The sequence below is a fragment of the Coffea arabica genome, chromosome 9e, assembly GCF_036785885.1.
Source record: "Coffea arabica cultivar ET-39 chromosome 9e, Coffea Arabica ET-39 HiFi, whole genome shotgun sequence".
In the NCBI taxonomy this organism is placed as follows: domain Eukaryota; kingdom Viridiplantae; phylum Streptophyta; class Magnoliopsida; order Gentianales; family Rubiaceae; genus Coffea; species Coffea arabica.
Window position 1 is genome coordinate 1,861,710 of NC_092327.1, and position 15,368 is coordinate 1,877,077.

A 15,368-nucleotide genomic window follows, 5' to 3' on the forward strand; every position below is an offset into this window, starting at 1 on the left:
GGTGTTAAAGTGGTTGGCGGTTGGCGAGTGGAATTCTACGGACCATAAATTGTGGTCGACGGAGTGTCGGCAGGCGGTCAATAGTGGCAAATTATTTGGCTTTGAAGCCAATCTGTATCCTACACCTATGTTATATTCTGCTTATAACTTGGCAATCTGTGTTCATATTTGCTCCAACTCTGTGAAATTTACGCTTTTACCCCTGCATATTTACTAAGCATTTAGCTTACCCCTCCCTTTGTTTTCCTTACAGGGGTTCGACACGGGGACCACTTTTGGACGCCGAACTAGTTTAGTTAGGTTACAATACTTTGATCGGGACTTCCCGAATGCGTGTAATAGTAATAGTAGTTCGCGTTCGGACCCACTTTAGGGTCCACCTTTTGGTGGTAGTTATCATCATAGGATAATGTAGTAAGATGAGCTGCTACTTTTGAATTGTACATAGGGCACTTTTGCTGCTATAGGTGCTGTACATAGTAAATCTTTGGCCGTGTATATATTGTGAATAGCAACTGTTTGGATGTTAATAGTATTTCTTAGCTTTCTTTTCTTATGTTATTTCGAGTTCTGGCGCGAGCTAGGCAGACGGCCTGCTAAGCCCTTTGGTACGCATCTGGGTACGGTGGGGTCGTCACATCATATGCAGCAGCAAGAGTCCCTACCCTATATTTTCAGATTTGGATGCAAAGTGATTCATAAATAAAAGTGCATGCTTCATGCTTTTAAATTTTTACAGAAACACATGAAATTTCTAGAAAATATCAGAATTCAAAACATTAGAGATCAGCATACATCAGCATTACAGAAAGTTCAAGAATCCGGAGATGATGTATATTAGCAGTCAAGCAAAAAACTACTCCATAACATGGAATTCCATAACAAACTGATTCATTAGAACAGGGTCATCATTACAGTACAGAACCAGAAAAAAGGGCCTAGTAAGTTGATATGCACCAGTTGCTAGCTATAGTGGTACTATTAATATCAACACAGTTTACTTTGCTAATGCATAGCATGCACATTTTTAACAGAAACAAATGAAATTTTCAGAAAACATCAGCATACATCTATCGAGCATGAAATTTCAAGTCTCATCAGCTGACACATCTACTGATCAAGCAAAAAACTACTCCAGCAGATGCAATTTTTTAACAAACTGATTCATTACAACACTGCATTACAGTACTGCATCAAGAAAATGGAAATTGGTACCTTAGTTTTTGCTTTTAAGAAGCTTTATTTCCACCAGATGAAGACAGCTTCACTTGAATTCCACTACCTTCTTCATTGTCTCGTTTCTTAACATTTAGCCAAAAGGCATCTGCATTCTAAGGTTTGTAGCTACAAAGCAAGATACATCTGTTCAATCAACCTTGTCACATCACTCATAATCAGAAATTGGCGCCAAATTGTTTCTTCTATTGCCGCCTAGGAGTAATGGTTTTTTAATCACCTTAATTAGAAATTAAATTTCTGTTATTCTAGTTAAATGTAATTATTAATATGAAGATGCATTTGTGTATTTAGTTAATGTCAGTCATCTAAACCAAACTCTGAGGACAAATTGGTCATTTCAGCGCTCTGCATGTCAGCAATTGACCCCAACACTCTGCCAGGGGAACTAGGTGAAATTTTTAAAACCTGGAGGGGTCTCAATGCAAGTTTCAGAAACCTCAAGAGAGGTTTGTGAAATTATCCCTTATGGCAAACCAAATGAATATCATTATCAATGCATGCATTCTAGGTGCCTATGTCTGACATATATGGATGATAGGATTGTAGGTGCATCAATTCAGGGGCCGTTTTATGGTGTTTTTATCATCATTGAAGTTGTTACTATCTCTGAGATGCCAAAACGGACCAACATTTCCATAGGACGGCCTGGCTCTTGTTCAGTCCAATTAGGATGAGGTTGGTGGGGTATGGATCTCTTGAAAAAAGCATCATGCTTTGAAGTTTCTTCTTTCAGTTCATTATGTCATGGACTTAGCATTCATTTTTTAAGAACCTATTTCAGTCTACAAAACTAATAAATACAAATACATTGGGTGTAATTACTGTATGATACTATTGCATAATGATACAAGAAACTCGAATGAACTAATAAGCAACAACCCCTCGAACTCTTTTATCCCGTAACATCATGCCTTTTAAACTGCTTTTAGCTGTCGGATTGTTTTCCAGCTGTTGAAAGCCCTTCGGTCAATTAGCAATTGCTAAAAGCTTGATCCTTCTTGATGGTGAATAGAAGCAGCTTGTGATTGCATTGATCATCAGCTCACAAGGGGTCTCTGCCAGTCATTAGTCAGCTAGTAGTAGCATCCTGGAGGACCATCAAGCAACAGTTCCAAGTTAGGTGGGATTTGGTTACACAGAAAGTTCAGGAGCGGAAAAACAAGACCTGAAATTCACAGTTCTCACTATGCCTGTTACCAGCAGTTTATGGATCGATGGAAAAGTGAACATGTACTACCTGATTGAACTACTCTTTAGTACACCAAAATACTTGATACGCTCTGGTTCTATCTATCTATCTATATATATATATATAGATATAGGGCTTCTCTTTTCATGTACATCCTCATTTTCATGATTAGTTTGAGGTCACTTTAACTGCTTGATTCTCCATTTATCGAACTGATAAACTCAAGCATACTACAGATAGAAGTTTGTCCTTTATAACATGTTAACATGTTATGGTAAATTATCTTCACATGAGCATAGTAGGAGCTGTTCCATTTTTTGGAACGAATTAAAAATGGAAAAAGCACATTTTGTAGAAGTTGAACAAAACTACGAGTAGTGATTTCTGTAGACTTCTCCTTGCTAGCATGAGATAAAGCCATCACCTTGGGATTTTCGGAAGGCGCTTGCACCTTTGAATTTTGTGTTTGTATGGAAAAGCTGACACTGATAGCACAAGAATTATGCAAGGATACAGCATAATTGGGTATCATTAAACTCATTAGACCCTCGTATTATGCAATACGTTTGGTTTCAGATATTGGCCTAAGGAGGAGACAAGATGTTTAATCTAGTTTAGCTTGATCTAAAGTACAACCATCAAATGGAGAGCATAGTTGCTAGACAAAGTTATGGAGTTAGTTCCATAAGCATGGTGAACATATAACTTATGTAGGTCTCAAATTGCATTCCCGAAGACTTAAGTAGCAGTTGGATGTACCAGTCACGTAAACACGGAATCCTAAGTTATCAAAACACAGAAGAAACTGTTCACAATTCGCTTCTGTTACAGAGACATTATGTTGCATACCCAAAGGTTTATATACTTCATTTTGGTCACTAGGACATGAAAGAAAATGGAGACCAGTAGGAAAGTAGAAATCAATGGCTCTCCAAGTGAAGAAGAAAGCAAGTAAAGCAAAGCTCAATAGAATTTCTAAACATGTCCAATATATATCAAACAAGGACTCCTCTGAAGAATTGAGTCTTGGAGATTAAAGAAAAATCTATGCTAGAAGTTGAAAAAAGAAGTTATCAATGAAACAGAGAGAAATGATGTATATATAGTAATTAAGAGTTCTACTTGAGGAACAACGTTTAGGTTCATGAGAACCTCAGGAGATGAATCAATCCCACTAGATCTTCAATCATTATGTGAACAATTTGATCTATGAACAACAAACATAATCCAGCATATTGCACCTAAGATCATCCAGTTGAAGGCTTCACAGCATTGATGATCTATATTAAGGAGGAAAGCATGTAAGTTCACTAACTTCCTAGTCAAATTACACAGCACTAGTTATTAGCCTAGTTCTCCAACATCATATAGGACTATATCCAAATCTGTTTAGATTAAACGATCACAAGCTCAAGAATATCGAATAAAGAGTGACAAACATCATAACGAGATGTAGTTGATTGAGGAAAACAAGAGTTACCTCTAATGAAAATCTCATCTTGAGACTGGTTTCTGCAACAGAGCAGTCAAGTAAACCTCCCCATTCTTCAATCCACTTGAATCAGTCTTGTTGGCGACAGCCCATTTCACCTTCTTGTACACTAACTTCCCAATCAAGGGCATAAAAACCTTCTCAAGATCCACTTTTTTACTGAAGAAATGGTCCAACCAAAAGTATCCTCCACCCCTCAACACTCTATCAACATCAAAAAACAAGAATTCCATTGCAGTCACAGGTATCCACCTATTCACAGCATGCCCACACCTCACCAGATCCACCACTCCATCAAACACTGGCAGCCTCTGCTGAAGTGGAACATGCAATGGAACCAAGCCCCTCAGTGCAACTGCCTCATTATAGGGCGCCCCAAGATTCATAGTGGTGGTTATAACTGTCACATTTTGCAGCCTCATTTGAGCAGCAAATGTCCCTGTACCGCCTCCAATATCAAGTGCAAGCCTAATAACACTTTTTGCTGACTTTGAAACCTGCAAAAGCTGTGAAATTGGGAGATCCAGATCTGATTTATACTCCAAAAATCTTGATTTTTCCACTTTCATGTCAAATCCCATTTCAGAGTTGAACCTTGCAAGGCAGGTGAAGCTTTTGCAATTACTATACTGGGACCAAATCACAGTGTTTTCTGGGATGGTGCCAAAAGGGGTTGTAGGAAGTGAACTGGGGTTGGTGCTGGTGGTTCTTGAAAAGCAGCGCCGCCGCGGGAGAGGGTGGCAGCCGCGGAGGATAAGAGACTCAGCTAAAAGCGCATCACTTGGACAGAGACTAAAGGGGATGTAATTCATGTACTGATAAAGAAGCTCAGGATAGTCCTTGCAAGAAGAAGCAATAGGGGAGATGTGAGTGTAAATCAGGAGGTCAGATGGGATGGTGGGGCGGGATTTTTTAGCACTAGAAGTTGTTTCAGTGGCGGTAGACTGGAGGCGCGTGAGGTGGTTAATGGTGGCGCGTATCGTGCGAAGCTGATGGAGGAGGTGGTCAGGGACTGCGGCTGGAGCAGGGGGTTTAGATTGGAGGTTGGATGAGAGGTGGTAAAGTGAAAGAATATTGGTAGCAACCATGGCTAGCAGGAGCAGCATGTTAAGGCCCATTGTGAATCTGATCATTTGGGTAGATTTTCTTGGTACTTGATACCGCTTTAAAGGAGGCCTGTTTCTGTTTCTGCTCAGCTCTTCAATGTAAAGTGGAAACTTTTGAAGGCTGCTTAGTTTAATGCTCTTTTTTTGGCACTATCCTCTATTCTTTAATTCTTCAGCTGACTCATCACTAATCAGTGCCTTACAACTGATGAATTGATGTTGTATGGTATCTGCAGAGCTATTTACATGTATGTACAGGTTTTGGTGCTTGTGATGGCCGAGTTGGAGTAAATATAGTGTGTGAGTGATTCTTGATCTGAGATTTATGCTGGGTTCGCTGCGGCCATAAGATCGGTGAAGAGCGAGTCGGTTAAGTTCCTTTTCTTTTCAATTTTGACTTCGTGAGTCCAAGACCGATGGATTTTCTTTCCATTTTTTCTCTTTTAAAAGGTCGAAGAGTTTAGACTTATAAGTGATGTTTTCAAAATGAGTATGGCATGACCTAAAAGCACAACATGAAATTAGCAGTTTTGGGTTTTAACTCTCGCAGTTTCGTTAGAATCAGGGATCAAATTTGACAAACCTATAAGACAAACAAATCCACTCTTAAGTTATTTTTGAGCTGACCCTTATAACTTGCTTAACTCGTATAAATTAAAAAATAAAACAAATAAAAATCTATTTTAAACTGAAAGTCAATTCTCTTGTCTCATAAGTTTCCAACTCTAATCTCACATTCTTTTAAGCTTGAATTTTTAGAATGCATTCCAAGGGATTTGAACCATTAATCTATACCTAAGTAGAGTTTTAAAACTTTTTTGGTGGTCAATTACTTTAGGAGTAGTTAATTCTAATCTCACATTCTCACTGTCACAAGTTCACATCCGTATACCTTCTGTCAATCACTGCCCTGTCTCTCTCAACCCTCTCTCTATCTCCCATGGCCTCTCCATCTCCGATGGATACGGGGCAGGAGCGGTCGTCAGGCCGACCGCTCCTGAACGGTCCTCTCACAATAGTAGACGAAAGGACCACAACGAGCCACGTCGAACAGTTTTGGGAAGCGGCAAAAATGACAGTGTTTCAATTAGTAATGGGAAAAAGAAAATGAAGCTACTAACGGAGCCCGTCATGAAGCGTCAGCTCCAGTCAACAAAATCCCGCGCAAACAAAGCGTCAAACACAAATGCATCGTCAAACACAAAAGTCTTTTGATTTCCCTCCACACTGACTATTGCCAAATTTCAGTCACACAGAACACTAGAAAACGGAAGCCAAAAGAGAAAATAAGAAAGTGGCTGGAGGCAGAACAAGCAAGTGGCTACATGCAAGAAAGTGGCTGGGGCAAACTAGGGAAAGGGGAAAGTAGGGAAAAATACATTTGTGACGAAAGAGCAATCCAACATGCAGAGTTGTCACGGTTTGAAATCTGGAAGGGTTTGGTAAAATTGAATCAAAATTGTAAAGTGGAACGTTGGGGCATCTGGAGAAGAGAAAAAGTAGGAAACACCCAGGTAACAAAACAACAATGTTATGACATCACTTTCGAAACTTAACAAGGTGGTGAGCGATGTGAGTAGTTGTTAACGTCATAAATGAATAGGTTAATTGATCTTTAATGATTTTGATAGAACAGAATGTTTATTGGTACTAAATAGTATAAGGTATGTAATTTGGTGGCCAACACTGAGGAGGACAGGTGCAGAAAACTTAGTACGCCAAGTGTTTGCAAAATCGTGTGAATGGAATGTGGAATTGCTTGGGTAATAATATAACATTTGTACTAGTTATTGCTTTGAACTTATTGCAGATTTTGTTGGCTAGCAATGGTTGTGGGCGGATTATAGTTTGTTTGTTTGTGGTTTGTACATGTTATTGATGGTGACATACAAAGCGAAAAAAAGTGTTACAAAAATAGTTTCCTTAAGTATATATCAGAGTGTTGTATAAGGAGACATTTGATATGAATAAATAGTGACGCAGAGTAAAATTGTTAAGCTGCGTGAATGCATATAACATTGAGATTGATAGATGCATTGTGGGCAAAAAGGTTACAAGTTATTTTAACCAGGCATGTTGGACAGCAGGTTGGATAACTGTTACATGCAGTGATTCTGAAGTTACAGTAACAGAACTGTTGTGTAAAATTGCATGAACATATTGTGAACTTTCTAGCTATTGTTTGTTAGTTAACTCATATTTGTATAATCACAGGATAAATAGAAGAAGTCGATTGTTGATAGGTAGGGCAGCCGACGACAAGCTGAACAAGGTACGAAAAATGATTTATATAGTGTTCAGTTTGACATACTGAGTGTGAAAAAAAGATTACAAGTTTTGCTCCTCTTGTGTGACTGAACATGAAGTTGGATAAGTGTAACACGCAGTGACTTAGCAATTACAATATAAGAACTACTCTGTAAAATAGTATATTACATAATTGTTCAATTGGTAACTCACAATTGATACATAACTCATATGTGTACAGTAGAACAAGAAATAGAAGAAGAAGTCGATTGTGTAAAAAATGATAAATGAGTGAGAGTAGATCATAAGTGGAATTTGCCCCGTAGAATAATTAACTCACTGTTAATTTTGGCAAACATAGTGTGGAAGGAAAGTTACAAGTTTTTAAAAGTATTGTTATTGAGATTTGAGAGTGATGTATTATATATGTTATTACTTTGTAATGCATTCAGAATAATCTGGGAAGCATAATAGAACTGAAGTGCAGTTGTATAACTCTTAGTTCAGATGGCAGGAAAAAGATCGAGAACTTCAAGTGGCCAAGGTGGTAGAGATGAACCAGTAAGAGAGTTTGGTGGCAAAGAACCCGAGGCTTCATCTAAATCACTTAATATGTAAGTGGCTAATGTTTGTGTCTCACAATTTGTATAGCACTCAAAAAGTGAAGTTGGTGATAATTTATCGGCATATTGCAGTGGGAAGAAGGCAGGGAAAAGAAGGAAAAAAATGGCCACAAACACAGCTGAAGATGAGCAAATGGAGGTAGCAGGAACAAGTGAGATTGCGGAACCACTTCCACCGTTGAATCCATGGATGAAATTCAGGTCGGATTGTAGGTAATAGAAAATAGCAATCATTATTTAACAGCAGTATTAAATTTGTTTCACTGGACTTTGTGGGCAGGAAAGAGTATCAATGTAAGGTTTTGGCGAAAGGAGTGAAGGTGACAGAGGTATGCATATCCATCATAATAAAGAAAGCAAGCAATCTACTATTTAGAAAGAAGTATATGGAATATAAGTGAGGACACAAGAAGTAGATGAGTTTAACGTGAGTGATATTACAATGCAGTATAATAATATTGCCCGAGCAGCATACAATGAGTTGAGTAAGGAAGACATGATGAAACGAAAAGAGGAGTACCTGAAAGAGAAAAAAGCATATGAGAAAGAAATGGCACGTCAGGGAAAAGCAGGGAAAAGCAGCATGCAATCTGGTCGAATCATTGTATACGGAGGAAAAAAATAAGGACCAGAAGGTGGCAATGTACCGGGATACCGATTGCAAAGAAGGATCTGAATATGAATCTGCAGAAGAAGGACATGATGGTGAAGAAAACGAGAAAGATGATAATGAAGATGCGGGTGCCAAAGATCATAATGAAAACCTTCAGGCTAGCGATGGTGAAGGAGGTGGTAGAGCAACAGATGATGCTATGAATGTGAGTGGGCAGAGTGAGGGAGAGGACCACAGAAATGGTAAAGGTACAGTGACAAATAACAATGAGCAAACGGATGAAGGTCCTTGCCCATCTTCGAGCACTGTGACACCAATGAGGACAGTCACGGGTGTTGAAAGTAGACGTCCAGCTGAAGTAAACAATGATTTCTTAGAGATGAACAAGAAGCTGCATGCGAACATAGAAGATCAATAACAACAGGAGCTGCATAATAGTCACAGCCGTGAATGTGGTGAAGATAATTGTCTAGAGAAACAACCGTCAAATCCCAGTCAGCATGAAAATCCTGCATTTGATGCAAACACTCCGAGAAGGCTACGTTCATATGGTCGAAATCGACAAGGTTGGTTAAATATTTTTGTCTATATTTTCATGGTTAATAAATAAATGTACGATACAGAATAGTTTTAGAGAGTATTTTGAGAATTTACTTGCATATATTAGATATATAATCTAATGAACAGTTACAAAGTGTTCATTGGTTATTACAAATACGTTGACCTCAAGTTACATGCACAACACCCATTTTTACAGTCTCCAGTTATTGCACAAGCTCTGAAATCCTTAATCCTTGTCTTCGATTGTGTCAGGGAAGGAAGTTGAGCATAGGCCTACTCGAGCAATGAAGAAGAGCACGATGTTAAGGTCGACCGAGTATATCCTGCCGGCACATGTGACAGTTAACTTATATGAGAAAAGGGTTGCTGCCTACGCATGGGACCCAAACAAGAATCCCAAGTAAGTTTCTCACCAAGGCTTTAGTCCGATATCAGCATTTTCTATCATTTTATTAAGCTGTACAGAGTTGCTTATTGTACCAACTAATTATTGTAAGATTTTGTGTAATGCAATGGTAGGGACATATTGGTTCAAATGTTCCAATTCTCCCTAACACGCGTTGATTTGAAGACACTTGGCAATGGCATGCATGTCTCGAATCGGGTTAGGAATTTAAATTTGATGGCGATGATTTAGCTTACTTTTCCAAGCTGCCTTGTGACCAATGATACAGTACCTCTATATTATTTATTTGCTAATATTTAATTGAAAAAAATCGATTGAGGATCAGGTCATTGACATGTTTGCCCGCCTGCTAAATTGGGGTGGGAAAGGTGTCGCAAAGAATAAGATGGAACATTACATCGTTGAACCCATAGCAGTTGTGAGTTTTTAAATTACTCTTGCCATGTATCGGCCAATTTATTTTAACCCAAGATTTGAAGTTTGCTTCGACGTGAACATAAATGGATCAGTAATGGAACTGAATCCCCAACCCTGTGTGTCACCTTGATGCTCGCAGGAAGGCATTTTGAAAATGCCAAAATTGGAATCACTTTCAAATATCAGCTTATCTGCCAAGCTAACGAAGTTGTTCATATATGTATATACATGTATTGTTTTCCATTCTTGAGAGCAAGTGGCTCATTTATGGATTGGTAATGTTGTGATGTAACTGCAGGCTGAGTTAAATGAGCTGTATAACATTGCTGTTAATAACCAATGAAGGATATTAAAGATTGCAGAAATATTGTGTTCTCATTCGAGAGCAAAAGCTTCCACTTCTGGGCCTGAAGCATTGGACAAAGGAAAAAAATCTATACATGAGGACTATACAATGTACACGAGTCCTGATACCGAAGAAGAGCTAGAATTTCAATCTGCTGAAAAAGGGGGCAACGATAAAGATGATGATGCTGATGAAATTGATGAGAAATGGTTTGAAGAAGATGAGCATAATGCAGCGCAGTATGAAGAAAACGATGCAATTACGAGGACAAATATTGAAACCAGAGAACTTCCAGAGCTGAATAAAGATGTAATGGACATGGAGAATCCAATTTATACCTCATCAGTTGTGCCTGATAACATCAGTCAGGGATTGCAACAAGGGGCCACCATGACAACAACTGAGCAAGGAAGCAACAGTGTGTTTGAAGAGTGTTACAAAATAGTTATTGAAAAGTTACGGTATGTTTGAAGAGTATTACAAAATAGTTTTTGTAGTGTTACAGTGTTTAAAAATTAATACAGAACTGTTATTGTTACTATTAGTTACAGTGTGTTTGAAGAGTGTTACAAAATAGTTATTGGTAAGTTACAGTGTATTTAAAAACTGTTATAAAATAGTTAATAGAATGTTAAAGTGTGTTCGAAAATTAATACAGTGGTGCTTGAAGACTATTAATTACAGTGTGTTTGAAAACTGTTACAAATTGGTTTACAATTTGTTACACAACAATAGATATGAAATCATATGAAATACATGTTCTTCGCATTTTAGGAGGCCTTGACATTGAGATAAAGCACAAGTCTACACATGCAACAAAGAAAGCACCATTATGCAATCAGTCGAGTAAATTCTACCAGCACATGTGACAGTAAGCTTGTATGATAAAAATGTAACTGCATTCGAGATTGTAACATTGGAGCCTTGTAACATAATCACCTTGCTACATCCAAATATTATGTTTATTGAACTTAACAAGATTGTATGGTCCATGCGCTGTATTTGAGTAAACAGATTCCATTCCTGTGATGTACTAGTTGGTCTCATATATGTTGGGGTCTGATATTTTACCATATTAGAGGGTATTGCAGACTATAAAAGAACCCCCTTGCAGGTGTATATCCCTTACACAGACAAGACTCCAGTTTGTTCGTCCCCCTTTCATTTTCATCCTTATTATTATTCAATTTCACACTTCAAATTTCTCTTCATATTAAAGTGGCAATGGATCTGTGTACTCGACTCATTTTTTGCTATCTTTAACCTCCCTACAACAAGGATTACAGTCTCATCAATACAGTGTTCAGTTTTAAACCAAGTCTTGGGAGCCAATTAAACGCATCCAGGTTTGCTTAATGTTCGGGAAGATCTCGCTATTTTAATGAGATGTTCGAGAAGGCCTCGCTACATGTAATGTTGTAGGGTTCGAAATGATCATCTCTATATTAAGTGTCTAAGAAATTTAATGTGTCGAGAGAAGAAATTATTGTTGGTGCCAAGAGCAATTGCACAAACAAGAGAAGAGGAAAGGTTCATCGGACGTTAAATAACTGTAGTATCACTAGTTGTAACATCGGAAAATATCATTAGTTGTAAAATCACTAGTTTTAACTAGAGAAGACGAAAAGCTGCCGATTGCCAATTCATTGTTGTGATGAATTGTAACATACACCTAACTCGTTGTAACTCAATCTGTACATCTCGTTATGACTATTTGTTGTATTTTAAATATTAGTTACCCCACTTTCAAATTAGTTGTCCCAATGAAATATCATGTTCTTTTGCGAAACTGTTACTTGGCATGTGGTCGTGTGGAACCAATCCGAGACGCCAATTGTAACTTCATTTCCGTACTAAAAGAGTAATACCTATTGAAGTGCCTGTAATACTATCTGTAATACTCATCATTAACACAATTATAAGCCACATATCTAAGTTTTAACATAGACGAACATGACAAGGTGCCTGTACAAGCACATCAATAAGTTATAACAGTTTATTAACTTCTTGTAACGTACATATGCGGCATTCCCTGGTAGGGACGACATGGCTGCATTTAGTAAATGTTCGTCCACGAACACCACAAATCTGGTTCTAGACACCTTCATGTCTGAAAAATCTGGTGCTAGACACTGCAAATCTGGTGCTAGACACCTAATATTTGAAGTAATTTTAGAATTACAATCAACAAGCATAATTCATTGAGAGATTGTACATTAAAACAAGCTTACAATACGGAACCGATCGAAAGTGAGCAATATCTTTTCTGGACAAGTACGAACATCAGTAAATGAGGTGAACTTGGGGACGGAGAGCAACAAACTCAATTGTTTGGAATAACCAATTGTTTTGTATTCATAAAAATTGTAGGTACACATCATTCATCAAACTGCAACTGAGGGGAGTTGATGTCAATAGTTAGTCGCAATCCCAAGGTGCTATTTCTTTCCTGAAATACGTAACGATGACAAATCAGTCAATACAGTTAATGATACATACGGTTAATGATATACGCTGTCGAAATATCCAATTAACAAGACACCATATATATATGGGGTAATGATAAAAGCTTGTCACCTGGGGTGATGGTGAAAATACATGATATGCATCCTTATTACAGTGTGTTGAAATTGTTGAACGCTCCGCCTACGTTGTACAATATAATTATTCAATTATCAACAACTCATTAGCAATGCCTATATTGCTCAGTTCCAAAGCTAAATTGGACTAGACACTATAAAAAATGATATTTCAAACCATTAAAATATCTCTGACGGAGTTATGTTTGAAAAATATAAAAAATTTGGGGTGTATCCATTCTGTAGGGACACTGCCATGAGGCCCCTGATTTGCCAATCGGTGGACTTTCGGATAATACAAAATAATATGTCATTAAAGCATTATATGTTAACTACAAAATATGCATGCTTCGATAGCGTTCGGGTGCCCACCATTACAATTAAAGAAAAAGTAGCTCTACGATACAAAAAAAAGACCTTATTTTATCTACTAAATGTATGCATACCGTTAGACTTTCCTCGATTTCGGGAGCAACAGTGTTTGGAGGGCCATACATGACTAACTCATTGAATGCATCTACGAATTTTGTATGGGTCAAATAATTATATAAAACAGACAAAAAGAGTATATCATGAGGGATGTCAGCCGTAACAAAATCATCACACAATGTAACATCATCATAACTAATTGTGCTGTAAGAAACATCCAAATAAAAGTTAAAGCCATATTTATTTTATACTAACCGAAACTGAGTCAATTGATGAACGGCATCCCATAAACATGTGTTCATCAAATGAAATCGATGTCGGCTCCGATTCTGAGACCTGTATTATTGACACGACAATAATGTTATTTTATAGTGAATGGTACTTATGGATTGTAGATAGGGAATTACGATAACATTGTTGTAGCATAAATGTTTACCATAATAGTTATTGGATTCTTACCGTAGTCTGTGTAGTTCTTGACAATCTAAATTTTCTTTTTAATCTGTCAAATTTATCGATCCAACTTGGCATCACTTTACTTCTCTTCCTACTGGTACATTTTTTAAATCCTCTTGCGATTACTGCCTCTCCCATTTCATTCACAAATTGAATCTTATCACGTTCCTCCACATTCAGATCATTTTCGTCGGCGCTCGTGTCCTCTTTGGCATCACATCACCTTCGTACTTGCACTTCACACTTTCCTTGTAGCAACTATATCTCCTAGACGTGGTCACGCCATCTTTATCTTTATTCAGATAGTTTTTGCGTATACTAAAACTCATTTTAAAAGTATATTTGTTGTAAAACTTGTACGTATCCTCTTCACTGTTAAACTCCATTCCCAACTCAGGGATCCTATCTTCTGTCAATTTGCTGCAATTCATTATTTCTGCTCCTACCAATTATGCATCAAACACCATAATTTGTAACAGTTCATGAATTGTATGTACATAAACGACAAGATAAATGTATATTACCATTCATAATGTATTATGAATCACACATTACTCGTATACCAAATCCTATTATTACACTTATCAATACGATTAATGAATCACATCACCTTACTTTTATTCTAAGACAACGGCATTATTTATGTACTAATAGAACTCCATGTACACTAAGTTATATAGACTGTAACGTATTGGTCACACGGTGTAAGTCTATTTTAACTGTATGTACATCCACTCTGCTGATTATATTTAGGTTCTAGGTTCTTTAGCTCACTGGATCTTATATCATTCGTTAATAACAAGCGCCTAAGCCAATTGCGCATTTTCTACTATTTGTACATTTTGAGGGCCAAACAAAGTATTTTCTACTCATTGTAATATATTTCTTACATTATGTAATTAACTTACAACACCAGGTACACCCTTTTATTATTCACATATATGTCTTTTCATCTGCTTCAAAGAAATGAACTTTACGTCTTCATTTTATACACACTGCATGGTCAGGAGAGGAGCAAACTAAGATTGCATGATGAGCATAGACCAACTACATATTACTCATTTAACAGACTGTATTCAGTAACATTACCTTGGTCTTCACCATACGCTTTATGTTTCACTGAAATCGGAGAGCGCAGTTGCTTATGCTATTAAGTTGCACGACAAAATCTGGCTTCGTGAGATGATTAATTTCCTCTGTTTGCTTCTACCTTGCCGCCTGCCTTGCACGCATTCAAAATGGATACAACACTCTCATACCCAGCTTCAAAATGCATACAACACTCTCACTGCACTGTTTGCTTTCTTCCTTATGCACTCAACACCATACCCCAACTCTCTCCACCCAATTTTCTGTCAATTGCTACCTGCAGCAGGACGTCTCTTCTCTTCCCTCAGTTTTGTTTTGTGTGGCTCTCCACTTTTTTGTTTGCTTTCTTCCTTATTCACTCAACACCATATCCCAGCTCTCTCCACCCACTTTTCTGTCAATTGCTACTTTCAGCAGGATACCTCCTCTTTTCTCTCAGTTTTGTTTTATGCGGCTGATTCAAATTTTGAACTTGATTTTCAAAATTCAAACTCTTCTGTTTGGTCCGTCATGTTCCCGTTTTGGCTAAACATTTTTTTTTTTGAAACGCCGTCGTTTTTGGGGCCTGTTGAAGGC

At 37.7% G+C, this 15,368-nt stretch overlaps 1 protein-coding gene across 1 annotated transcript; it reads right to left on the bottom strand.

Moving 5' to 3' along the window:
• Positions 1 to 1,949: 1,949 nt before the first annotated feature.
• Positions 1,950 to 5,400, bottom strand: LOC113710469 (probable methyltransferase At1g29790). The gene is made up of 2 exons (XM_027233497.2): positions 3,909 to 5,400; positions 1,950 to 2,326 (listed from the first exon to the last, which is right to left on the bottom strand). The coding sequence occupies exon 1, from the start codon at positions 5,051 to 5,053 to the stop codon at positions 3,923 to 3,925; it is 1,131 nt and encodes a 376-aa protein (XP_027089298.1). The 5' UTR covers positions 5,054 to 5,400; the 3' UTR covers positions 1,950 to 2,326; positions 3,909 to 3,922.
• Between the last annotated feature and the right edge of the window lie 9,968 nt (positions 5,401 to 15,368).

Excerpts from the sequence above, each read along its gene's own strand:
- LOC113710469 (XM_027233497.2), bottom strand. The coding sequence starts at position 5,053 with ATGATCAGATTCACAATGGGCCTTAACATGCTGCTCCTGCTAGCCATG.